Source organism: Trifolium pratense, linkage group LG4 (assembly GCF_020283565.1).
Source record: "Trifolium pratense cultivar HEN17-A07 linkage group LG4, ARS_RC_1.1, whole genome shotgun sequence".
NCBI classification, from domain to species: Eukaryota; Viridiplantae; Streptophyta; class Magnoliopsida; order Fabales; family Fabaceae; genus Trifolium; species Trifolium pratense.
The window spans coordinates 6,501,720-6,528,892 of NC_060062.1; the positions used below are offsets into that span (position 1 = coordinate 6,501,720).

The following is a 27,173-nucleotide window of genomic DNA, read 5'->3' on the forward strand; positions in this document are numbered from 1 at the left end:
AAATATTTGACAAAAAGGTGGATAAAATTTATTTTTGGTGTAGAGGTGAATAAGATTTTGCCAGATTATTTGTATAAATTAAATAATAAGATTAAGATATATTCTTTTCATAAAAGAATTTAGAATAAGTTTGATCACGTTTTTTTGGTAAGAGATTGATCACGTTTGAATTTAATATAATAAATCACATCAGTTTTTTAAATTTAAAATAAGATAAAAAAAACTAACATCAGTAACAAAAAAAAAAAATGACATAAAGGATGTTTCCTAATTCCTATCTATCTTGCGTCAGAAAAAAAAATCCTATCCATCATAGGAGTAATTCATAACCCTTCATCATTAGTTAAAACCTTCTCATATAAAAGAGCCAACATTCAAGAAAATACGAATGAAATCATTAATTATTTTGTTTTATATGGATTTAGTTTAAATTTTAATCCATCATCAATCAATATAATATAACACAAGTAGCAGATAATTAAGTGTGTTAACCATTTGAGCATGAAAAAAAATTCCAATCCATCACAAGTTCACAACCCTTCATCATCAATAAAACCTCATATAAATTTGTCTATATTCAAGAAGATATGATTAAATAAGGCTTTCAAAGTTTCAAGAAGATATGTATAGGATAATTATATATAAATAAAAGACAAACGTGCAACAAATTGTACCACTAACTCTCTTTGAATGACAAAATAAATTCTCTTAAAAATAACATTCATAGCTATAAGGAACACAACATTGCTATTTATAATTTTTGAACTCTTTGCAGAAGACTTAGGAAAATGTTATTTAAACACAATTTTTTAACAAAGATACAATAAAACTACACTTTTTGTTTTTTTTTTAATATTTGTTGCACGCCTCAATATTTGTGCTGTAAATAAAGGAAGTACGATGTCGTATTTTTGTTCAACCTTTTTGTGTTTATATAGCACATCTCAAAGACTTATACTATTTTTCGATGACCATTAAAAAAACAAACCAGTAGGTAAATCATTAAAAGATACTAGAAATTAATTAATGGTAATATATATGCACTGTAATTATGTCTAAGAATTTTAAGTAGGTGACTTTGTTTTTTTTTTTGTTGGTAGTAGTACGTGACTTTGTTTCTATATTTCTACTATAAACAATTTTTTTTATTTACAATAGAGTTGAAATTCGAACTCGAGATATCTATCATGCTATCCGAACTTCTCACCACTAGACTAAATTTAGTGGCTTTATTACTATAAACAATTTAATCAACATCTTTTTTTATTTTGACAAAAATCAACATCTTAAATTCGTAAATGGTTAACAAAAAACAAAATAGATGTCAATTATTCCAGTTTTGTAAAATTAATTACCACTATAAAAGAATCATTTTAATCACCAAAATTAAATATTTGATAGTGTAGAGGTGAATAAGATTTGCCAAATTATTATAAATCAAATGATAAAATATTCTTTTTCTTTCAAAAAAAAAATTTGATAAAATATTCTTTGCATAAAAGAATTTTGAGTAAGATTGGTCCCATTTGAATTCAATAGAAAAAAACACATCAATTTTTAAAATTTAAAATAAGATATTGACATAAAGGATGTTTCCTAATTCTGATCCATCACAACCCTTCATCATTAGAATCTTCTCATATAATAAATGAGTTAACATCCAAAAAGATATGAATAAAATCATAAAAAAAAATAAAAATCTATATGATTTAATTTCTTAATTCCGATCCATCCCAACCCTTCATAAAAAAAAATCTTCTCATAAAATGTGCCAACATCCAAAAAGATATGACTTTAACAATAGTAAAAAAAAAATTATAAATAGATTTAGTTTTTTAATTCCGACCAATCACAACCCTTCATCAATAAAATCTTCTCATATAAATATGTATTACTATACCTCATAATATTCAAGCAAGCTTTAGCTAATAAACATTGTTAGTTCTCATTCGTTCTGCGTTCTATTTTGCTATAAGTTTTCCTTCTTCTTTCTACTTTTTCTTTGAAATTTTTCTTTTCTTCCAATGGCTTCAATCCCCAATCAGTGGCGGATCCAAGACCCTGAGTCAGTGGGTGCAAACTTTTTTGTCCTACACATTTTTATTTTATTTCTCACAAAAAATGGCACATTTTAGTATGTGGAAATATATCTGTCTATAAAAATTGTCGCTGTCGCTCCTATTAGACTAATGTTGATTCACTTTTTCTTTTTTTGACAAAATGTTGATTCACTTTTATATATCATATTTTGTTATTAGTCCTTCTAAATAATTTATTCAAATAATGATCTAAATGTTTTTCGTCAATAAATTTGATCCTCGTTGTTAAAATAAGTTGTACACAAGATTCTTTGGTGTTTAAAAAGACAATGATTTTGGAATTTTAATTTTTTTTTTTGAGAAAGATGGGTTAAAGGTTGAGAAAGAAAACTTAAAATTTTGTTACTTATAGATATATTTTATTTTATTTTAAGACATGTAAATAAAACATTGTAATGTTATGTCATTTCATTTGTGATGGCACAATAAAACTCACTTTTTAGGACATGCAGGACAACTTTTTGTCCACAGTAAACTATAAAAAATACGAAAATACTTTTTTTATTTTCGAATATAAAAATATTATCGTCATATATCTCTCCGGTACAGTTTTGTCTTGTCCTGTATTATCTTGTTCTGTCTTGTGTTATTCTGTCCAGTTTTTGTTGTTTCACGAATCAAACACACCCTTAAATTTATTGGAAAATTGATATATATAACTTATAATATAGACTAGACAGATTAATTTTGAATGAACCTAAAAATTGATTTTTTGCTTATAACAATAACCAAATAAAATATTATATATGTAAAGAAAAGCAATGTAGTGGGGCATTTTGTAAGAGAACAAATGGTGGCTATTGGTCAATCTCAATAACGTGAGAGAGATGAGAGGTGCAAAGTAAAAATGTGAGGGTGGTCAACATGTGAAAAATTATCCTTATACATGGAGTTTTTACAAATCCAGTGGGTGCAAGTGCACACCCTCAATATAGGGTGGATCCGCCCCTGTCCCCAATGATATGTTGGTTGAAATATCCTCTTGGTCACCCGCAAAAGCCATTCACAAATTTAGGTCTAATAACAAATTCTTTTCAAAGTATAAAAAGTTTGCATTGAGACAAAGTCATAATGCTTTATTAAACGACGAACCTTCTTTCTTCATCCAACCTGATTTTTTTCAAAGATACAATGGAAACATGGTTGAGTTACCCCATTTATCTGGAGAAGATAATTCTTCGGGTGTGTCCAAAGTTGTTCTTGAATACTTAGCTAAATTAGCTAAGATTTTATTTTCAGCGAATGGATTGATTCTTTGTCGCGATACGACTGATAATTCTAAAGATCAAATATTTATCCTACAATTTTGAGAATGGAACAACAAGAATGTTGAGGGTGCCAAAAGGAGCACAAAGGGGTTCTGATGATACAAGTTGTAACATGAAAATTTTCAAGTGGGGAAAGAAGACAAGCTCGACTAAATTATTTTACACTGTCAGCGCATATTCTTTTTTTTTTAAAATTAAATAAAAAAATACAAAATTATATTTTGTGAAAAAAAAAATCCTAGTTTTGATAATAAATTATTAATAGGAAAATACAAAATTAAATTAAAAAAAAAATGGTAGAGTTTAACAACTATAATTACATTCCCTCGTCAAGAAAAAGATAAGATAGGAAGAAAGAAAAATAATAAAAGGGCAAGGGCAAGGGCAAGGGCAAATACGCCATTACATTTAAAACCCTAGTCTCTTCATTTCAGTGCTCCATTTATATACATTTTGAGTCACTATTTTACTCCCCTACCTCGGGATCTGAACGGGGACCTCTCTTCTGGTATCACCATTTCCATTTTCTCAAACATTTTCCCTTTTTTTTTTCGTTTTTTGCTTTTTCTTTTTGTGCTTGTTTAGTTTCACTGTATATGATTTTACTCCTCCAGCGTCTTTTTTTGTTGCTGTTTACTTTGCACACAACAGTATACATCTCCCTCATTTGCCCATCTCACGCACTGTCTTCCCTTGGTTTCAATAAAAGCTATACATTGTCGATTCTTACTACCAGGGTCCACAGATTTTACAGCAGCCATTTCATTTATTGGTGTTGATTCATTTTCTTTGGTATACACGAAATCAGAATCAGCAGCCTCAACTCAACTACAATTTCATTCCATTTATGAAGCAAAAATGTTGAAACTAGAATTTTGTGATTTGTGAGATGAATTATTCTGGAATATACTGTACTATTAGTTGATTCTTGCTTAGTGATACTTCAATTTTTGAGGATTAAACTTTAGGTCTTTATTAATTACATTTTTTAAGCAGTGATGTCTGATTTATGTATGTTTTTTTGTTGTTGATTGCTTTTTTTATTGCTGTTGTATAAATGTTTATAAACTTGTTGAATTTAATTTTTGTATTTTGTGTATATGATTTGTTATAGTGGTCAATGTAACTAGCTCTACTTAGGGTCTGTTTGGATTGACTTATTTGAGCTTATCTACTAGTATATGTTTTGTGAGACTATTTGGAAGAACTTGTGAAAACAGTTTATGCAGTTTTCATAAAAAAATTCAACTTATTTTCACAAGTTCTCTAAAATAGCTTATGAAACTAGTTCATAAGTTCTGTAAAATAGCTTACACATAAGCGCTTATCATGATAAGTGTGTGTGCTCTAAGTTGAAAATAAGCTGTTTCTCCAAACAGTCCCGGCAGAAAAATAAATTGTATGTTGGTGTTGTTGTATGTTATGTTTCTATTTGTATGCATTTTGTGAATGTTGTTCTGTATGTTGTTGTGTTAATATCTCTGTGTTTCAATTTGGTGAGTTGCCAGGAATTTATAAATGCATTTTGTTTTGTTTCAAAGTGATTTTTCTGCTCTGAACTTGTGGAATTTTTGAATTGTTGTTATTGTTTTCACAGGTCCCCTTCTTGTTTGCAATCATGGCCGATGGACCGCAATATCCATCAGTTGCTCAGAAGTTACGTGGGCATTCTTATTTGGTGTCTAGACTTAGCCCCAACTTGAACTCCAGGAGTTACTCTACATCTGGTACTTATGCCTATGGAGGATTGCAGAATTCTGGTTTGGCGATTGGGTCACCTCTATCGTTCATTATGGTGCCTGCTCCATCAGAGAAAGAAGCAGCTGGGTTTTTGGTAGATTTTCTGATGGGAGGAGTGTCTGCTGCTGTGTCGAAGACAGCTGCTGCTCCTATTGAACAAGTTAAATTACTTATCCAAAACCAGTATGAAATGCTCAAAAGTGGCAGGTTATCTGAGCCATATAAGGGAATTGGTGATTGTTTTGCTCGAACCATGAAGGATGAGGGTGTAATTGCTCTGTGGAGAGGCAGTACTGCTAATGTTATCAGATATTTCCCTACTCAGGTGATAATATGATATTTTGTTCTTGTGATGTTTTAAAAGAATTTTATTGATGGAGCAGTCTTCATTTTAGAGATACATTATATTATATCATTATATTAATACATATAAAGTTTAACAACTATAATTACATTTGAAATGCATTCAAGCATTTATATAAGTTGCTTAACACACAAGCAACACAACTAGATAGAAACTAACTTCTAAGTTCTAACTAACACTCTAACAAACTCTAAATTTGTTATTAACTCCCTAACTAACAAACATATCCATTACTTGACACCTAAGCAATAGATCATAACAAACTATTCTGTTACTTGCAGAACAAGTAACTGCCTAACAACATGAATTACCCCAAAATCTCAACATATTTGACCCTCTTCCTTAAAGTAAAAGAATTGAAAATCAACCTTTCTGTTTTTGTCATGCACATTGCGCACACAGACCCTCGTCAAGAAAAGGTTAAGATAGGAAGGAAAATAATAATATAAGGGCAAATACGTCATTACATTTGAAACCCTAGTCTCTTCATTTCGGTGCTCCCATTTATATTCATTTTCAGTCACACTAGTTTACTTCCCTACCTCGCGATCTGAAAGGAGACCTCTCTTATGGTATCACCATTTCCATTTTCTCAATCATTTTCCCTTTCTTTTCGTTTTCTTGCTTTTTCTTTTTGTGCTTGTTTAGTTTCACTGTGATTTTTTACTTGTATATGATTTTACTCTTCCATCGTCTTTTTTTGTTGTTTACTTGATTTTATAGCAGTGGTTAAGTTGATAATGAAGCAAAAAAGTTGAAACCAGAATTTTGTGATTTGTGAGAGTGAGATGAATTATTCTGGAATATACTGCACTAGTAGTTGATTCTTGCTTAGTGATACTTCAATTTTCGAGGATTAAACTTTAGGTCTTTATTAATTACATTTTTTAAGCAGTGATGTGTGATTTATGTATGTTTTTTGTTGTTGATTGCTTTTTTTTATTGCTGTTGTATAAATGTTTATAAACTTGTTGAATTTCATTTTTGTATTTTGTGTATATGATTTGTTATAGTGGTCAATGTAATTGGCTCTAATTAGGGTCTGTTTGGATTGACTTATTTGAGCTTATCTACTAGTATATGTTTTGTGAGACTATTTGGAAGAACTTGTGAAAACAGTTTATGCAGTTTTCATAAAAAAAAAATTCAACTTATTTTCACTAGTTCTCTAAAATAGCTTATGAAACTAGTTCATAAGTTCTGTAAAATAGCTTACACATAAGCGCTTATCATGATAAGTGTGTGTGCTCTAAGTTGAAAATAAGTTGTTTCTCCAAACAGTCCCGGCAGAAAAATAAATTGTATGTTGGTGCTGTTGTATGTTATGTTTCTAGTACACTGACTATTTGTATGCATTTTGTGAATGTTGTTCTGTATGTTGTTGTGTTAATATCTATGTGTTTCAATTTGGTGAGAGTTGCCAGGAATTTATAAATGCATTTTGTTTTGTTTCAAAGTGATTTTTCTCCTCTGAACTTGTGGAATTTTTGAATTGTTGTTATTGTTTTCACAGGTCCCCTTCTTGTTTGCAATCATGGCCGATGGACCGCAATATCCATCAGTTGCTCAGAAGTTACGTGGGCATTCTTATTTGGTGTCTAGACTTAGCCCCAACTTGAACTCCAGGAGTTACTCTACATCTGGTACTTATGCCTATGGAGGATTGCAGAATTCTGGTTTGGCGATTGGGTCACCTCTATCGTCGATTATGGTGCCTGCTCCATTAGAGAAAGGTGCAGCTGGGTTTTTGGTAAATTTTCTGATGGGAGGAATGTCTGCTGCTGTGTCGAAGACAGCTGCTGCTCCTATTGAACGAGTTAAATTACTTATCCAAAACCAGTATAAAATGCTCAAAAGTGGCAGGTTATCTGAGCCATATAAGGGAATTGGTGATTGTTTTGGAATGTATGATTCTCTGAAACCAGTTGATTTGGTTGGTGGTATGCAGGTATGTGCATAATTTGAATGTGAAATAATATGGTATTTCTTAATTTGTGCCGTGTTAGATTAAAACTATTGGTCTTTGAATGTAATTGTTTTGCTTGAATATGTTCACGTGAATATGTGATTATGTAGTTTCCATGTACTGTTTCTTTCTTATCTAATTTCCTCCCTTTTCCTTTTAGGCTCTGAACTTTGCGTTTAAAGATTACTTCAAGAGGCTTTTCAACTTCAAAAAAGACAGAGATGGCTATTGGAAGTGGTTTAATTTAGCATCTGGTGGGGATGATGGGGCTTCCTCACCCTTATTTGTCTATTCTTTGGATTATGCCCGTACCCGCTTGGCAAATTATGCAAAGGCTGCAAAGAAGGGTGGTGAGAAGCAGTTTAATGGAATGGTTGATGTTTACAGCAAAACCTTACAGTCTGATGGCATTGCTGGCCTTTATCGTGGTCTTTTCTTTGGAATGTATGATTCTCTGAAACCAGTTGATTTGGTTGGTGGTATGCAGGTATGTGCATAATTTGAATGTGCAATATGGTATTTCTTAATCTGTGCCGTGTTAGATTAAAACTATTGGTCTTTGAATGTAATTGGTTTGCTTGAATATGTTAACGTGAATATGTGATTTTGTATGGCTTTAATATAACTTGAAAATTATGCTTTTGGAATGCTAGTCTAGTATATTAGCACATTATCTGTAAGCATGTTAGTATTCTTCAATCACCTGCAATTAGTAATGTGTATACCTTTCTATTAAACAGCTTTATATCATTGGAGATAAAAACTTACGTTATATTTATGGTATATTTGAAATATCAGCGGGCTGATAAACCCATTACACGGTATTTTTCCACATTTGGAAAAGGTCTTCCGAAACATGTGTATTGGAGGAAGAGAAAAGCGTTGACCGGTCTTCCCGAACATGTGGATTGGAGGAAGAGAAACGTGTTGACCTCAATCAAAGACCAGGGAGACTCCGGTATTTATCTTTAAATTTGAATCACTTATTCAATTAGTATTTACAACACTTGTTAACTACCGATTTTTTTTCTCTTTTTATATAGGTTTCTGTGTTGTTTTTACTGTTATTGCGTCAACCGAGAGTCTATACAATTTCAGAAGGTTACCGTTTCTTGAAAAAATCTATAACACAGAAAGGGGGTCCCTAGTGGAACTGTCAACCCAACACGTAGCAAATCGCATCTTAAAGAAATATCAAAAGATTAATAGGAAGACAGGGGGTGCAATTATTTTTACTGGTTTCACGTTTATAGAGGTATTTGATGCTGTTAAAGTTTATGGAGTTCCTACTGAAAAGGATTTTCCCTTCTATGGGATGCCTGATATGCATGTTGACATACCACTGCCAGTGTTCAAGTATTTATACTCTATAGACAATTATAAACGTGTCAAGCTAGATGTACATGTGATGATGGAGACGCTGACGCGTCAACCAATCTGTGCTGCCATTGACGCCAGAATGTGGCCAAGATATGGTTGGAGAAAAGATGAAGTACACTACCCAGAATACTCAGATTATTAGTATAATAATCTGAGTATTCTGGGTAGTGTACTTCATCTTTTCTCCAACCATATCTTGGCCACATTCTGGCGTCAATGGCAGCACAGATTGGTTGACGCGTCAGCGTCTCCATCATCACATGTACATCTAGCTTGACACGTTTATAATTGTCTATAGAGTATAAATACTTGAACACTGGCAGTGGTATGTCAACATGCATATCAGGCATCCCATAGAAGGGAAAATCCTTTTCAGTAGGAACTCCATAAACTTTAACAGCATCAAATACCTCTATAAACGTGAAACCAGTAAAAATAATTGCACCCCCTGTCTTCCTATTAATCTTTTGATATTTCTTTAAGATGCGATTTGCTACGTGTTGAGTTGACAGTTCCACTAGGGACCCCCTTTCTGTGTTATAGATTTTTTCAAGAAACGGTAACCTTCTGAAATTGTATAGACTCTCGGTTGACGCAATAACAGTAAAAACAACACAGAAACCTATATAAAAAGAGAAAAAAAATCGGTAGTTAACAAGTGTTGTAAATACTAATTGAATAAGTGATTCAAATTTAAAGATAAATACCGGAGTCTCCCTGGTCTTTGATTGAGGTCAACACGTTTCTCTTCCTCCAATCCACATGTTCGGGAAGACCGGTCAACGCTTTTCTCTTCCTCCAATACACATGTTTCGGTAGACCTTTTCCAAATGTGGAAAAATACCGTGTAATGGGTTTAACAGCCCGCTGATATTTCAAATATACCATAAATATAACGTAAGTTTTTATCTCCAATGATATAAAGCTGTTTAATAGAAAGGTATACACATTACTAATTGCAGGTGATTGAAGAATACTAACATGCTTACAGATAATGTGCTAATATACTAGACTAGCATTCCAAAAGCATAATTTTCAAGTTATATTAAAGCCATACAAAATCACATATTCACGTTAACATATTCAAGCAAACCAATTACTGATGGGTTCGTGTATGAAATATATGAATGAAAACAGTAATATGAATGGAATTGAAATGAAAATACTGTAATTGTATTAGAATGGATGAACAATTACAAGAGAAAAAGTAATGGAAAAGATAACAAACTGATAACAATAGCTATCAGCCCCTAGAGCTCAAAGGCTCCCCCAATCACCAAGATGGTGACCCATTCTTTCAAACAAAATCCTTCGATGATTTATTTTCTCTCTATGGAACAACTTATATAGTCATGCTCTCCATATCTTAGGTTTGGGCCTAAAGTCAAGGCCCACTTTATGATCCATATTTCTATCAATACCCACCCCTTCAAACAACCTTGTCCTCAAGGTTGAGTTTCACATCCATCAAAATTTGCCTCTATCAAATACAAAGTTAAACCATCCATGAAAAGTGAGTAGGCCACCCAAGCAATAGTCATCAGTTGCAATAAGAAAGTTGAGTTCTCCTGGGTCCCATTGTATGAATCCATATCTACACATAATTCCCAAAACAACCCCAATCTTCATTCCCTCCGAAGATTGCATAAGCATTTCAATCCAAGCAAATTGAGCAAGTGTTTCGACCAAAGCAGATGACAACAATTCAATTTTATCAACCAAAGATCTCAATGAACACACATTTATCTCCTTCCCCTTATTATATATATCCAAACTTGGCTGCATCATGTGATGAATTATAATAATCACCCTTGTGTATTTCTCCACTTTCAAGCCTAACAAATAGTCCCTCAATTTTTTCAAATTCTTCATAATAAGAACTATTGCAAAATTGTAATTTTCCTTATCAGCCGCCACTTGAGGTTTTGAAAAATGACCAAGGTTACTAATCTTTGTCATGAACTTCATCAAATTTATAGAAAGACTATTGATCTTTCCTTCTTCAATTTTATGGACCCAAAAGTTCAGTGTTTGTCCTTCAAAGACTACAGAATAATGTTCCTCATTCATTATATGCTCCCAAACCTTGCAATGATGGTTGTAAAGAAATAAAGGGTATTCATTAATTGTAGAACCTGAGACAATTATCTCTCCCATGCCAAGACACTCTAAAAACCTTATTAATAATATCCAAGTTGATGACAGAGTTGGATCAACCAAATCAGAGGCTAAGAACCCCCGTACAACTCCTTTAACAATACGATTTGGAATTGATGGTTCATGAATTGGACCCACTGATATTAAACATGAATTAAATTGGCTATTTAATTCCATTTCTTTTTTAATCCATATGCTATCATGAAACTGGCCCATTATTATATTTAAAAAGGAATTAATAGAAATTACCAAATTTGCCCTTACTTTATTTGGATTCTTCTCACCAATTGTCGCTTTTACCCCTATCTTCTCTAAACCCTTCCATCCCTTCAACGAAGACTTGAAAATTTGCCTCCGTTTTCTTCTCTCCCTTTCCGTTCCCTAAATCTCCCCTATCCGGTGGTTTCGGCGGCGGATCATGCCACAGCAGGGAACCCATGTCCGGTGGTTCTGGCGGTTGTGGTGGCGGTAGAACAGTCCAAACTTGTGCACCCATATCCGGCGGCTTGGGCGGTGGAACTCGCCGTAGTAGTGTCGTCCCCGATCGAACGGCATCCGGTGGTTTCGGTGGAGGTTGTATTTCAACCAAAACAGCTTGAGTTATTTGCATCTCACTAACCACCATTTTCTCTCTTCCTCTGTGCGCCTCACTCATCTTCACATCACTGTCAACTGCTTCCAACCCTACTGACATTGCAGTAACCATCGTTTCAGATCCAGAGTCAATTACGGATGTCTCAATCGCTACTTCAACTTCATCATCCTTGGACTCATCAGTAATCTCTTCTATCCCTTCAACCGCAACCGTGTGATTTTTCATGATTGATGGTAGTTCCGATGAAATCGTCAGCGATCCTGAATCTATCGTTTTCTCCTTTTGAATCTCTTCTCTCATCCTTCCGATCTCTTCACTCAACACGAGAGTTTGTTGATACATTTGCTTTGTTAGCAATTGCATCGTTGCATTCCCTTCTATCAACTTCTTTACCAACAACTCAATGCTATCTCCCATCGTTGTTTGTTGCACCTATTGTGAAACAGGAGGGTGGTTTTGATCCGGCAGGTCGGACCAATTGATGGGTTCGTGTATGAAATATATGAATGAAAACAGTAATATGAATGGAATTGAAATGAAAATACTGTAATTGTATTAGAATGGATGAACAATTACAAGAGAAAAAGTAATGGAAAAGATAACAAACTGATAACAATAGCTATCAGCCCCTAGAGCTCAAAGGCTCCCCCAATCACCAAGATGGTGACCCATTCTTTCAAACAAAATCCTTCGATGATTTATTTTCTCTCTATGGAACAACTTATATAGTCATGCTCTCCATATCTTAGGTTTGGGCCTAAAGTCAAGGCCCACTTTATGATCCATGTTTCTATCAGTGTTGACCTCAATCAAAGACCAGGGAGACTCCGGTATTTATCGTTAAATTTGAATCACTTATTCAATTAGTATTTACAACACTTGTTAACTACCGATTTTTTTTTCTCTTTTTATATAGGTTTCTGTGTTGTTTTTACTGTTATTGCGTCAACCGAGAGTCTATACAATATGAGAAGGTTACCGTTTCTTGAAAAAATCTATAACACAGAAAGGGGGTCCCTAGTGGAACTGTCAACCCAACACGTAGCAAATCGCATCTTAAAGAAATATCAAAAGATTAATAGGAAGACAGGGGGTGCAATTATTTTTACTGGTTTCACGTTTATAGAGGTATTTGATGCTGTTAAAGTTTATGGAGTTCCTACTGAAAAAGATTTTCCCTTCTATGGGATGCCTGATATGCATGTTGACATACCACTGCCAGTGTTCAAGTATTTATACTCTATAGACAATTATAAACGTGTCAAGCTAGATGTACATGTGATGATGGAGACGCTGACGCGTCAACCAATCTGTGCTGCCATTGACGCCAGAATGTGGCCAAGATATGGTTGGAGAAAAGATGAAGTACACTACCCAGAATACTCAGATTATTATACTAATCATGCAGTTTTGATAGTAGGTTATGGGACACAACATGGTGGGATTCAGAATGGGATGCCCTATTGGATTATTAGAAATTCATGGGGGACTACATTTGGAGATGGAGGATACAGTAAAATACTCCGAGGAAAGAATGCATATGGCATAGAATCGGAACTGTGGATTCCGATTCTAGACATTGATTCAATTCAGTTTATGATGGATTCTTAGATATTTTTTCAGTATAGTTTTTTTTATTGAGACCTCTGTGGTGTATATCCAGTTTTGGTGTATCATTTAGTATTTCCCTCATTTACTACAATGGTTATTATACAAGAGGACTGCTAAGACCTCATTTACTAAACAATGGTTATTATATATATCCCTCACATTTACAATGAAATGGGTCCTTTTATGTTTGAAATGTGTGTGAGAGTATATGTTTGAAATGTGTGCGAGAGTAATATAAAAATTATGGACTTTAGAAACATAAATACGAATTATTTTAATTACTAATATATATGTTGAAAATAAAATTTAATATGAACAATATGTATAGTCTGCTGCTTAAACTTGATTGTTGATTGATGTCTCACTTTAAGTCCTAGGTAGTCCATTTTGAGTTTGAGTTTGAGTTATGCCTTGGCACCACTTAGCTATTTAATCAAAGAACTCTACATCTTATATATATCTAATCTGAAATGAACTCTAGTTGCTATCAAGAATTTAAACCAAGGCCCACAAAGTATCAGTCACAAGAATTACGATAGCTAGCAACCATATCTCAAACACCAATCAACCAACAACACATGAACAAAACTTAGGAGGCATCATCCTAACATACATATGAACACATGCCTCTTTTTAGGTTTTCAGAAATCATAATAGAAAAGTGCAGGTTTTCTAAATGTTCTACTACATTTCAAGTACCTGTTGTTTTAGGAAGGACTCTGAGTTCTGTCCTGCTATTTCAGTTTTCTCTCAAGCTCCTTGATCTGAAGAATGCGAAGCATTAAACATAAAAAAGGGGTCACTGAAATATCAATTTAACAAACGTGCAGAATATCGTACAATAGGAACAACTCTAGTCATTGATAACCTTATCTTATAGAAAGGAAGATTCAGTGATATGGACTCCAATGCTGCTATTAATAATGGGCCTGAGGCACAACCCAATTCAGCTACCACAAGGCCTGTTAGAAACAAGAGACTTCCAGCCAAGTTTAATGATCATCTTCTTTACAAATAATATTCCATTCTATTATTAGTTATTATTAGCTTTGAATTGCTGTAATAACAATTTATATCTTCTGTTACATTACGTTTGGTATTCCTATGAGCTAAGGCTATATAAAGCTTGTACTGACTCTTATGAGATCATCAAAAGAATAATTATTCAAAAAAAACTCTCTCCCTTTTCTTTTATGCTTTAGGAGGATTTGCTCAATCCTTATAAAATTGAGCTGTATCATTCAGACTAGGACCTTTGCAATTGATCTTTCAGCGTCTTTTCTAGACCCAACCAAATAAGGACTACCTGATAAATTGAGTTCAGTTAGCCATGGAAACAAGAACAAGTAATAAATTGAAAACAACCGTAGACAGATAAAGCTTTTCACTCATGCATGTAATTGAATATCAATTTTTTTTTGGCTTTTCCAAAAAAAAAAATTTTAAAAATTGAATATTAAATTTACAATTGCAGAAAATGAGTTATGTGGATTGATGTTCAAACTATCAATAACCCAACAAAAATTTCATTTACGATGTACAAACCCATTGCCTAATATCATTAACATAACAGCACTAAAAGGATATAATAACCTCAAAATTGCAGAAATGAGAAATCCTAAACCCTCCTTTAACAACAAGAACAACAAATAAATAAATAAATAAAATACCGATCTTATATTTATTTAAGAGTAAGTTTATCAGCTCCAAACTCGTAAATGAGAAGTTCTGTTGTACCTTTGATTTTAACATACAATTTTCTTCATCCTTGCTAAACCCTTCTATCTTTGAGTTCGATTTATCAACAACAACAATTATCTACACAACATACAATCATAGATAGAAGCAAGCAAACCACTTCACCATTTGTAGCAAAACCAGGTATATTTATCGTAGAGACAAAGCAACAAGCATAAAAATTAACAAAAGAATGCAATTCATCTGATCTTAACTGTTGATCAGAACAGGTAGAAGGCCAGCTGGAAGTCCGTTGAGCAGGTGGTAGGCAGCAAGTCCGAGCAGATGATCCACGGAGGGGGGGGGTGTACCTGCAGGTGCTCCGATGCCTAAGTCAGTAAGGGTAGAGAGCAAAAGAGATACTAGAGAGAAGTTAGAGAGAGAGAGTAATTGTGATAATGAATAGTGTCTACCTTGCTCTCCCAAGAGGGAGAGTATTTATAGCCCCCAGCTCTGGGCCAAAGGTCCTCTTAGTGGGCTGGACTAGCCAAGGCCCATTAAGAGGGACTGCCAAGATATCACCCTTAGATAGTGGGTAGAGTAGTAATTTTACCCTATCTTGGTGGAGAGGTTGTGCCATGCTGACATGGAGGTGATTGGGCAAGCCATGTGGACTTTGTGAGGGTCTAGGTGGACTAGCATTAGTCTAGTCCAGAACATCATCAATTGACGACATTTAGCAAAAACAGAGAAAAAAAATATAGATATAGGTAGGAATTATAAAAAAAAAAGTCATCAGTAGTAATGGACAAGTAAAAATATAAGTTCCCGTAGAAATTACAATAACAAATAGTTCCCCCCGTATTGATGTATGAGTTGAAATATAGGCTACATAGAAATTAAATAAAAAATAAGCTTTCGTATTAATATATGAGTATAAATATAAACAACCGTATAAATTACAAAAATAAAATAGACCCCATATTAATATATGAAAAGAAATATAAGTTTATGTAGTAATTAAAAGAAATAGCCCTCGTATTAATATGAGTAAAAATAGAAATTTCGTAAAAATTACAACAAAAAAAAGATGGGTCTTCATATTAATATATATTAATAGAAATATAAGTTGTTGTAGAATTACAAAAAAAAAAAAAAAATTAAAATTGTTTTTCATATTAATATGTGAGTAGAAATATATGTTTGTACCCAAAAAAAAGAAATATATGTATACCCATAGACATTCTTAATAAAAAAAATAGGTTTATGCAAAAAAATAATAAAAAAAATAGGTCACCATATTAATGTATGAGTAGAAATATAGATCTCAAGGGAAGAAAAAAAAAGGTCTTCGTATTAACATGAGTAGAAATATAAACTATAATATAAAGAGTTTAATTAATTATAAAAAAAAAAATATAAAGAGTTTAATTAGAATATTAGAATACTTTGACAGTGTAAAGTCATTTTACACTGTCAATCAATTAAAATCATCCTTTCACACACATCACTTCAATGTTAAAAATAGAAAAAAAATAAAATCAAATATTTCCTAATATTCCACATCTCTTATTATTGTGGAAAAAAAAATCCCACATCTCTTATTAATCCACAGTTTACCATCTTCATCGTGTTATTAGTTTGGTCGAATTTTTAATCCACGGTTTACCATTGTAGACATGTCTTAAAGTGTTAAGAGAAATGTTTATTTTATTCTATGCCTAATTGCATTTTTGGTCCCTTATCTTTATTTTAGGTTTCAAGTTGGTCCCTTATCTTTTAAAAGTTTTAAGTTGGTCCCTTATCTTTTCTGCAGGTTTCATGTTGGTCCCTCCCCTCAAATTTTTCACTATTACCGTTAAATTTGGACACGTGGCAAACGGAAACCACACTTGGAAAGATGACACGTGTCCAAATTTAACGGTAATATTGAAAAATTTGACGGGAGAGACCAACTTGAAACCTGCAGAAAAATAAGAGACAAACTTAAAACTTTTAAAAGATAAGAGACCAACTTAAAATCTAAAATAAAAATAAGGGACTAAAAATATAATTAAGCATTCTATTCCATAACATCACAATATACATAGATGGACCCTTAATGCTAAGAAAGAAAAGTAAAATGATTGGTAACTGAAGATTTACAGGAACAGGAAGGAGGAAACAAAGCTTCAAGCACTTCATTGTTTAAAGCAATATGGTTCACGTTCCAACAAACATAACCCCTACGCCAACTAACAAACAAAATTCCACCAAACTAACACGATGAATTGAAGATTGTAAACCGTGGATTCAAACAAATTAAAAACGGTACAGCAAGAGATGTGAGATTTTATTTTTTTAAAATAATAAAAGATGTGGTATATTAGAAAAGATTTGATTTAATTTTTCTATTTTAAACATTAGAGTGATGTGTTTGAAAGAGTGATTTTAATTGGTTGATTTTACACTGTCAGAGTATTCTAATTAAACTCTAATATAAATTACAAAAATAAAATAGATCCCATATTAATGTATGAATAAAAATATAGATTCTTAAGCCACTAGATTTGGTCTAGTGGTGAGGGATTTTGATAGTATGCTAGGTTCGATTCTCAGCTCCTTTGTAAACAAAAGAAATATAGGTTCTTTTGTTCAAAAAATAAATAAATAAAGGTTCTCAATAAACCTCATATGAGTAAAATATAGATTCCGTAAAAACAACCAAATGAAAAACAAAAAAATAACCTCCATATAAATACATGAGTACACTACACGAACGTGTTAATCTGTCACCATGTAAAAAAGACATTGCAAAAAATGTTCAATTGAAAAATAAACAAATGCTTAATTGACGCTTGAAAAAAAAAATTAAAATCCATTTAAACTAAAACTAATTAAATAACTATATATCATACTTCATAGGTATACTTACAGCATTGCTAAAAAAAAGGGTATATTTACAGCAAAATAAAACATATTATTGAGAAATTAGGGAGAAACAAATTGAAGATTCAATTATACAACGCATAAAATCAAGATGAGCAAGAAAATAAGGACACTCATTGTTTTATGTTCAAATTTGTTGCCTTATATATTCCACTAATTCCTCTAATTTCACCAATCTTTATTATTATAATTTTCTTTTTGTAGAAATTTAAACTGATTATTTGAGAAAAAAAAATAGGAGAATCAACACAATTATTGTGGACATTAAACACAATATCATTTTCCTTAATAAGTTTGGTGAAAATAATGATATTAAATATGAAATGCATGAGAATGAACTTTCATTGTGGGACTGCCACGTGTACACAAGACCTTGAAAAATAGGTCCCAAATAATATACTTTCGAGATGATGTTGTCAAATGGGCTCGAGATGTTGGAGATGCCAATAAAGTCGGTATTATCATTACTCGGTCGGATAAAAAGAACGGAATAAGAGGAAGAAATGACAAGTTAATTTTGGGTTGTGACAAAGGTGGAAAGTATGACTCTTCAGAAAGTTCCACGACATCTGCATCGAAAAAGTGTAACTGTCCATTTAAAATTAGAGCTGCACCTTCAACATATGGTTCAGGATGGAAAGTTCAGGTTATTCATGGAGTTCACAACCACGGGCTACCTGACCAATATCATGGTCATCCTCGCAAGACACGTTTAACCGCTGATGAAAACAAACGTGTTCAAGATTTGACAAAGCGTAAAGTAGCACCAAGACACTTTTTTTTATATTTGAAAGATCAAAATCCAGAGTCTGTTGTTGATGCCACACTTGTATATAGGAAAAGACACATGATGCAAATACAGGAAAGAGGCTCCAGAACAGAGCTGCAACACTTGCTGCAGTTGTTAGATGATGCAAAATATGTCAGCTGGAATAGAAGAAAAGATGATGGCTCCGATGTTTTGAGTGATATTTTTTGGGCGCATCCAGATTCAATCAAGTTGTTGAACTTGTTTCCCATTGTTTTGGTTATGGACTGCACATACAAAACTAATAAATATAGACAGCCACTACTTGAAATTACTGGCATTACGTCAACTAACATGACATTTGCTGTTGGATTTGCTTACATGGAATCTGAGAAGACGGACAATTATCATTGGGCGTTAGGTAAGCTGAAGCAATTGATTACAAAGCAAGATATATTTCCTAGAGTAATTTTGACTGATAGGGAGTTTGCTTTGATGAATGCAATTAAAGATATATTTCCACATACTACTAATATGCTTTGTACGTGGCACATAATCAAAAATGTGAATGCGAGATACACCGTGCAAATACCTAAGGATATGAAACAGAAGGTGAAAAATTTGTGGAGAGATGTTGTTGAAAGTCCGGATGAGGTGGAGTATCAGCAACGGTTGAATGCGTTTCAGCAAGCATGTGTTAATTCAAGCAATTTTGTCGAATATGTCAATAACACCTGGTTGGCCCCTCACAAAGAACAATTTGTTGAAGCATGGACCAATCGAGTGATGCATTTAGGAAACACAACGACTAATAGGTATAATTTTTTTTATTTTAAAATTGAAATTATATTTTTCTTTTTTTGGCGTTTAGGAAACACTAGCATATGTCACTGGACGTGTCGGCTGAAGGATCCGATCAACGGACGCATGATAACCAATCCAGTCGCTATCAATATCAGAGTAGGCAGGAGCTAGAGGTGGTGGTGGTGGTATATACTGTACAAATCCAAATTGCCTAATACACCTCTCGGGCAAGTAAGGAACTACCGTGGATCCACGCAGATGACCACTATACAGAGTAATCAGATCAAAAGGAATGCTACCTCTGTGAGTCTCAAACGGACGCCATATCACGTCATCAGGGGTCAGTGCATCCAATATAGGCCGATAATCGGGGAGCTTGGTCTTCCCTTGCTTATACATCCACCGCATAGCTCGAGGAAATCCAGGATTATCACAATTAAGATCCGACTGAGCCCGCCTACCAAGGGTAGGAAAATACTCGTGGATCCAACACTGTTACAAAAAAGAAAAAAAAGAAAATTGTTAACAACGCAACAAAGAGAAAAGAAAATTAAATTACGCAACAAAGATAAAAACAAAATTTAATTGCACAGCAAAGAGAAAAAAAATTTAATTACGCAATATTTAAATTATGTCTTTGTAGTGAGTGTCGCATACCTGAAGAAGTGTCGCATACCCTGCAAGGGCCCTCGTAGAAAACATGAATGCATCGTTCAAGTTATCGTATAAACAAACTAATGCAATACTGGCCCACGAATATGTATGGACTGCAGACAAATCACTAAACAGAAGTAGCCATTTGGCATCCACACGTGTATAACTCTTATCGGCCAGAATGGTAGATCCCACCAACATCAACATCCATGCCCTAGCTGCGCAGTCATATTTCCCGTAGAAATTGGCATTCCTATTATAACTCTCATATAGCCACTGCTGTGAAAAATAACCACCCCTCTGCGCTACAGTCTCTCGCAATGCAAATTCATACTCCTCTCCTAACAACTCAACTGCAAGTTCCGCAGCTTGTTCTTGAGAAACTGATACAGGAGTATAAAACTGACCCCTAACAGGTAGATGCAGAAGACATGCCACATCGTCCAAAGTAATAGTTATCTCGCCGAACGGCATGTGAAATGACGATGTCTCAGGGTGCCACCTCTCAACAAATGCGGATATAAGCTGCGGATCAGTAAATTTCAAGCTAGTCCGCTCAAGCCAGCACAACCCCGAAATATTCAACCACCCTTGAATAACTTGAGGATGGTGATCAGGAATCCTGTCAGCTAACTTTCTTCCTAAAGATACTATTCGTAGCTCAATTTTGTCACCTTCGACACGTTCCTACAAATTAAAAAAAATATTTAATAGTTGACGAGCAAATTAAAGATACTATAAGGATTTAATAGTTGTAACGAGAGTATAAACAATACAAATTAAAAAAAAATGATCAATATAACTTAACAAATAATAACAAAAAAAACAAAGTAGTACCTGACCAAACCATACATGACGAGCAACATGATGCTCGTATCGAGTCAAAAGACTCGTATCGATCGGCCCTCCAGGCCAAGCCTGCTGCACAGCCTGCTGCTCAGCCTGCTCCTCAACCTGCTCCTCAACCTGCTCCTGATGCACTGGCGGCATCTCATCGTCTTCCGGCTCCTCCTGATGTGGCCGAGACTCTCAACGTCCTATGTTATGCCTAATTCTACCGTCTCCTCCTCTTGTACGCACCACTGAAAAAAAAATTAAAAAAAAAAAATCACTGTGAACCGGTACACTTTTTTAAAAGTGTACCGGTATGTAATATGAAACTCAGACGTCGAATGCATACCGGCACACTTTATTCAAGTGTACCGGTATGAATATGCATACCGGTACACTTGAAAAAGTGTACCGGTATGCATATTCATACCGGTACACTTGAAAAAAAGTGTACCGGTATGAATATGCATACCGGTACACTTGAAAAAAAGTGTACCGGTAAAGAAATCAAACCGGCACACTTCGAAAAAGTGTACCGGTATGTAAAATTGCACTTACTCTCTCAAATTCGCCAAACTCACACCGGAACACTTTTTTGACTAGGGTAAATAATGTTTTTTTTTTCTTCAGTTTTACATTATATATGAGGGTATATTTGTCATTTCAAATAGGATTGTTGGGGTAAAGTGAAGATTGTTGGGGTAGGAAAAAAAAATTTCTCTCCTTTGCTTCCAAAATGCATTTCTTTTAAATGTACATGTTATTAAAGAAACAATGTTAAAAGTTTATCTAGTCTAGAATAATTGTAAAATGGCCTTATCTTGAATAATTATAATATGGCTATTAAAGTTAACGTTATTAATAATAGATTTTTTTTTACATGCTCATATAGTTGATGCACATGTACTCAACAATAATATCAAAATAATTAGTAGCCGAAACACTATGGTATTCTTTTTTCTTTTTTTCTTAATACACACTTGTTCGCTTATGTTTATTTTATATTTTAATTTGGTCTCTTATGTTTAAAAAATATTAATTTGGTTTCTTACATTTTTATCGTTTGCATTAATTAGTCATTTCCGTCAGTTTTGTCACATGTCACAGTCGATCAGTTTGCATATGTGGACAGATAGGGGGACACTTTGAGACACTGACACGTGTATAGTTCAAACGGTGTTAGTAACAAAACTAACAAAAAAGACTAAATTGAAGTTTAATGGAAACGTAAGAGACTAAATTGATACATTTTAAACATAAGAGACTTAATCGAAACCTAAAATAAAGGTAAAAGACCTAGTTAAACTTGTTTTTTTTGAAAGCACTATGGTATTCTATTAGTATATTAATTCTCTCTAATTTTATCCTCATAATGTTTTTAGAGCTATCTTCATATTTTTAACCATTCACATTTTCTAATTTATCTTCATATTCCTCTCCTTTCCCGTTTCTTCTTCCTCTTTCTCTCATTTTTTTAGTTTAAACTGATTTTTTCCTGCCTTTTATTTTCAATGTGGTAAAAACATATGTGAACTAAATTCATATGTACACCAAGATTGTTTTACTCTAGATTTTAAGTGACATGTCAAAATTATGAATTGGTGTCCCATATTTTTTTTTGTTATATCTGCATAAGGTGATCCAATCTATTAAACTGAATTTTTTTCCTGTTTTTTTAATTAGTTTAAGCTTATTTTTTTATTAGAATCTAAGTTTATCCTAAACAAATATTTTCTAAGTTTTATTGTTATCATAACATCCTCGGGAGCCCCTGATGTATACCTTAGTTTATCCTTAAAAAAAAAATACAGTAAAGCAATTTTTTTCCTACGTAGTATGCTAGAGACATTAGATTCGATAATCAATTTCATTGTAAGCAAAAAGCTAAGATTTGTATTACACGTAAATTGAATTTTGTACATTAATAATATGGTGTGCAATAAATTCACGTAAATTTTGTACTTGAATTGTGTGGTATATGAGTTGTTTTATTGGGTTAACTAATTACACGTGCTCTTAGACACATGTTAATAATCCAAAAATAGAACTATTCTCTTAAACTTTGTGCAATTAAATTGTGAAAAGTTTAAAAAGTGAATTAGATGCATATATTACAATAAAGTATTTCTATTTTATATAAGTACAGACTGTACAATCAAGTTTTGTCAAGAAAATAAAATAAATGTGCACTACATATATTCATGTCAATATTATACTCCATTCGGTCCCTAATATAAGAGGAAATTCACTTTTTAGATACGTTGAAATATTAATGTATCTAGACTATATTATAGACTAGATACATTAATATTTCAATATATCTAGAAAATGAATTTCCTCTAATATTAAGGACCGGAGGGAGTAACTCTTTTATATTCGTCTATATTATGTTTATATAATATATATTATGTTAAATTTATATAAGTACATATATGATTAAAAAGTGTCAAAAACATGCTGGCCTTTGGTCTATTAAGGACTAAAAATAAAACATAAATTTTGTTTGGGATAAAATCATGTGATTTTTTATAGGACGAAAACCAAAAATCCGCTAATTTTTTAGTGATGAAAAGCATATTATTTGATAAAAGGAAAATAACAAAAAACTAGAGAAAAGGAAAAATAGTAAATTACATATACACTGAAATGTTAATAGAATATATAAAATGAGTTTCAATAGTTGATTCTTTTGTGCTAAAATGAGTACTCATCTAAAAATTTTCACATCGAGTAGTTAAAAGAAAAAAATAGTGACCATCTAAGTTTAGTCCTTACTTAATTTTTATTAAATTTGTATTCCCTAGAAAATATTCTTGCACTCAATTTTGATCCCTACTGTTAAGACAACTTGAATTTTTTAATGGTTTTTTTTCGCAGATATGTTTAGAACATCATAAAAAGTTTCTCCAAAAAATCGAGCGCAAAATTTGAATATTCTAGGTCATGATTTTCGTTACTATTATCTTGAACTTTTATCGTTTAAAAAATTCACATTTAAATCATATCATGTTAAAATATTCTAAATTTTAGTAAGCAAACTTTATATGATATTTTAAACATGCCTACAAAATACCATTAAAAAACTTAAGAGTTTAATGATAATTAAACAAATTTAGTTTTAGTTGGGACTAAAACTGTGTGAAAGAAAAAATTTATACGAACTAAAAATTTAATAAAAATTAACTAAGGAATAAACTTAGAAGATTCCCGTTTTATAGGATCAAAAACATATTTAACTCTTATAAATATAAAGAGTTATACTTAACATAGTTGTGAGTCTTTTGAGAGGATGGGTTGCAGCGGGGTAGCTAGACCAAAATGTTGAGGTGGGTCACTATAATTTTTAAATTGATTTTTTTTTAAAAGAAAATTTATACAAAAAATGCATATCATATTAGAGTATGTCTAATATGGACCTCACAAAAATAGTCAAAAGTTGTACAATTACCATTTTTAATTTTTTTTTATAAGGCGAAAAACATCTAGACATTAGGAAACAAAACAGACTTCACCCCATCATTTGCCTATTACCATTTTTAGTAAAAAATCAAGTAATTTTATAATAATAAAACGTCCGGAACAAAAATATATGAGTTTTATTATCACATTTGATGTTTGAACCATAAATATTAATACATGTAAGTTTTTATGTTATTACTAGGGTTAAATTTTTAAGGGTTAGATAAATTTTCAGTCACTATAAATTTATTATATTTCGATTTTAGTCTCTTTAAAAAATTTCAACAAATTTTGGTTCTTGAAATATTTTTCATCATAACATGTACATTTAGTCGTTGTTTTTAAGTCAACTCATGTAGGGGTGTATAAAAAATTGTAAAAAATCGCATTTAGTTTTTTCTTCTAAACCGCGCGGTTTTGTTTGCGATTTTCATTTTAGAAAACCAAATCAAATCAAGCCGCAATACTTAACTTATAATGTCTACTTTAATATGGTAACATATGTTTTAGAAAATTTGGTTTTTTTTAAGAAAAAAACAATTGAACTATTTTTTCTTGTGTTTTTTCTATTTTTATTTAATTTGATGTTTTTCTTTTTTTTTCCCCATATATCATAAAAGGCTAGACATTAAAAAAGGAAAATAATGAATTGTTGTTGCCCTTATCGATTGAGCAAGCTAAACAGGCAAACATGAAAAATGAAACATTTAAAAACGACTCTAACTCTAAGAAGTTTTCTTGAAGAGCCAGAAGTGCAAAAGGTTGAAACAAATAAACAATACATATTACAAGATAAAGTTATCAATACATTTTTATTTTGTTGCAAGTTTATTCAAACAAAACATATGGGTGAAATTATTAAGTTTGTTTATTTATTAATCCTATCTATTTCTTTATTTGTTGTTGTAGCTAACATTACAGGTAAACAAATTCTTGTATCCTTTTGAATTTTCATGTTTATCATATACAAAATAATTCACCATTTTTAGTAATATATTTGTTTTTTTTATACTACAGAAATGCGGGGCCAAAAGTGCAGAGATGATTACGACTGTCCTCGGTTTTTGTGTGTACCTCCTTTACTTCCAAAATGTATTTCTTTTTAATGTAAATATCGTAAAAAATTGATATTGTAATTTTAAAGGATGAAGTTAAAATTTCATCTAGGATAGTTATAAAATGAGCTTAAAAAATACTGTTATTTATTATAATAGTGTTTTTCTCTATCTATTCATACTTTTTTTAATCAACAAATTTTTATTGAAATAACTCATTTTAGAGCCTACGAAATACTCCAGGAAAGTTAGAAAACAAAAGTTGCACATAAATATGGAAAATAATTAGTAGCTGAAACACTATGATATTTTATTTGGACACTAGAAGCCTCAAGTTGTAAGTTCAAGAATAATCACTATAGTAACTACTATTGTACTATAGTGAAAATTCAGCCCAATCGACCGAGTTTACTTTTATTTCCACACACTTGCATTTAAAAGAAATGCATTTTGGAACTAAAGGAGATTTACAAAACCACCGGGAACAATCAATTGTATCCTTGCAGTTTACCAAGACCCTTGCTGCTGTAATAAAAAAAAAGTTCCTGAAAGAGGTGAGTTATTTTGTAGTATATAAGATAAATAAAAAAATTCAAAAGAGTACAAAATTTATTTACCAGTAACGTCAGTTACAACAAGAAATAAGGAAATGAAGAGAATTATTAAATAAATAAACTTTAAAATTTCAGCCATATTTTTTCTTCAAAATTTGCAAATGTATTGGTCACTTTATGTAATGAAACTACTATGTCTTGTTTATTTGTTTCAATTATTTGCACTTATATAGATCTTCAACAAAACTTCTTAGCATTAGAATCATTATTAAATGTATTTTAGATAAAGGACTATCTAGCCCGCACAATGGATAAGGACAATCTTTCATTATTTTCCTCTTATTTAATATATACCTTTTTATTATATATAGGGGCAAACAATTAAAAACAAAACCAAAATTTAAATTGATGAAATAAAAAAGCACATAATAGTTCAATTTTATTTTTTCGAAAAATAATTTTCTATAAAAACATAGACAGACTTTCACATCATTGGTTACATATTAAAGTAGACATTATAGTATTAAAATATTTAAAAGTTTATTATAAAATATCGAACACACAACCATTGCACAGTTTTATGGTCATAATAAAAATATCGATTAACAAAGACAAATAAGTATTAAATATATTTTTTCTTATGGTTTATCATATTGTTAGAATCTATTAAGTTAAATTACCCTATTTACCTCAAGAGAATTTGAACTTTTGTTTTCAAAATACTTGTCTAATCTTATAGTTCTAATATTAACATTTATCGCTAAGTTTGTCGGTTGACGCCTAAAATTATGCATAACTTATATACAGTTAGTTAACTTATCTTATTGTGCCCATTCAAGCATTGTAACCATTCGGGACCCTCTCTTAAGCGATCTCGACACTGACGGAGTGGGTTGATAAGTCGGGCTTAATAGTAATAAAATTAAATGTTTTATCTTCGATCTTTTGACGTATAAATTACAAACAATTTTTTACATTTTCTCTTATATTTGACTTATAAAATAGAAAGAAAAAAAAAACTTCTTTAATATTTTGACTAAAGTAACTTTGTATATTACTCTAGTTTTATGCTTTAAACTCGTGTTACTAATATTTTTTGAATTGGTAAACTCATTAACTATTTATTTTTGCTGTCTTGTTGTCTTGTTCAAAATTAAAGGATATGAAAATTTCTTACCAGTAATGTCAGTTACAACAAGAAATAAAAAAACAAAGAGTATCATTAGAGAAATAAATTTAATAATTTCAGCCATATTTTTTCTTATAAGCTTGTAATAGATAGA

The 27,173-nt window shown here is 32.1% G+C and overlaps 2 protein-coding genes across 9 annotated transcripts; one reads left to right on the forward strand and one right to left on the reverse strand.

The window, feature by feature from the left end:
- The first annotated feature begins 3,738 nt into the window (after positions 1-3,738).
- Positions 3,739-14,140, forward strand: LOC123924825 (ADP,ATP carrier protein 3, mitochondrial-like). Of its 8 annotated transcripts, none has more exons than XM_045977801.1 (5): positions 3,741-3,875; positions 4,965-5,432; positions 6,985-7,419; positions 7,598-7,924; positions 8,481-8,718. In XM_045977801.1, the coding sequence occupies exons 2-5, from the start codon at positions 4,986-4,988 to the stop codon at positions 8,583-8,585; spliced, it is 1,314 nt and encodes a 437-aa protein (XP_045833757.1). In that variant the 5' UTR covers positions 3,741-3,875; positions 4,965-4,985; the 3' UTR covers positions 8,586-8,718. The 8 variants fall into 8 exon arrangements, with proteins under 8 accessions (XP_045833763.1, XP_045833757.1, XP_045833754.1 ...); XM_045977798.1 differs by lacking the exon at positions 8,481-8,718 and adding an exon at positions 12,990-13,174 and having other exon boundaries at positions 3,742-3,875; XM_045977802.1 differs by lacking the exon at positions 8,481-8,718 and adding an exon at positions 9,743-9,980 and having other exon boundaries at positions 3,742-3,875.
- Positions 14,141-19,400: 5,260 nt separating this feature from the next.
- LOC123922019 (protein MAIN-LIKE 1-like) lies at positions 19,401-21,014 on the reverse strand. The gene is made up of 3 exons (XM_045974762.1): positions 20,829-21,014; positions 19,995-20,678; positions 19,401-19,829 (listed from the first exon to the last, which is right to left on the reverse strand). Exons 1-3 carry the CDS (start codon positions 20,979-20,981, stop codon positions 19,401-19,403), a joined length of 1,266 nt encoding a protein of 421 aa, XP_045830718.1. The 5' UTR covers positions 20,982-21,014.
- Positions 21,015-27,173: the final 6,159 nt, after the last annotated feature.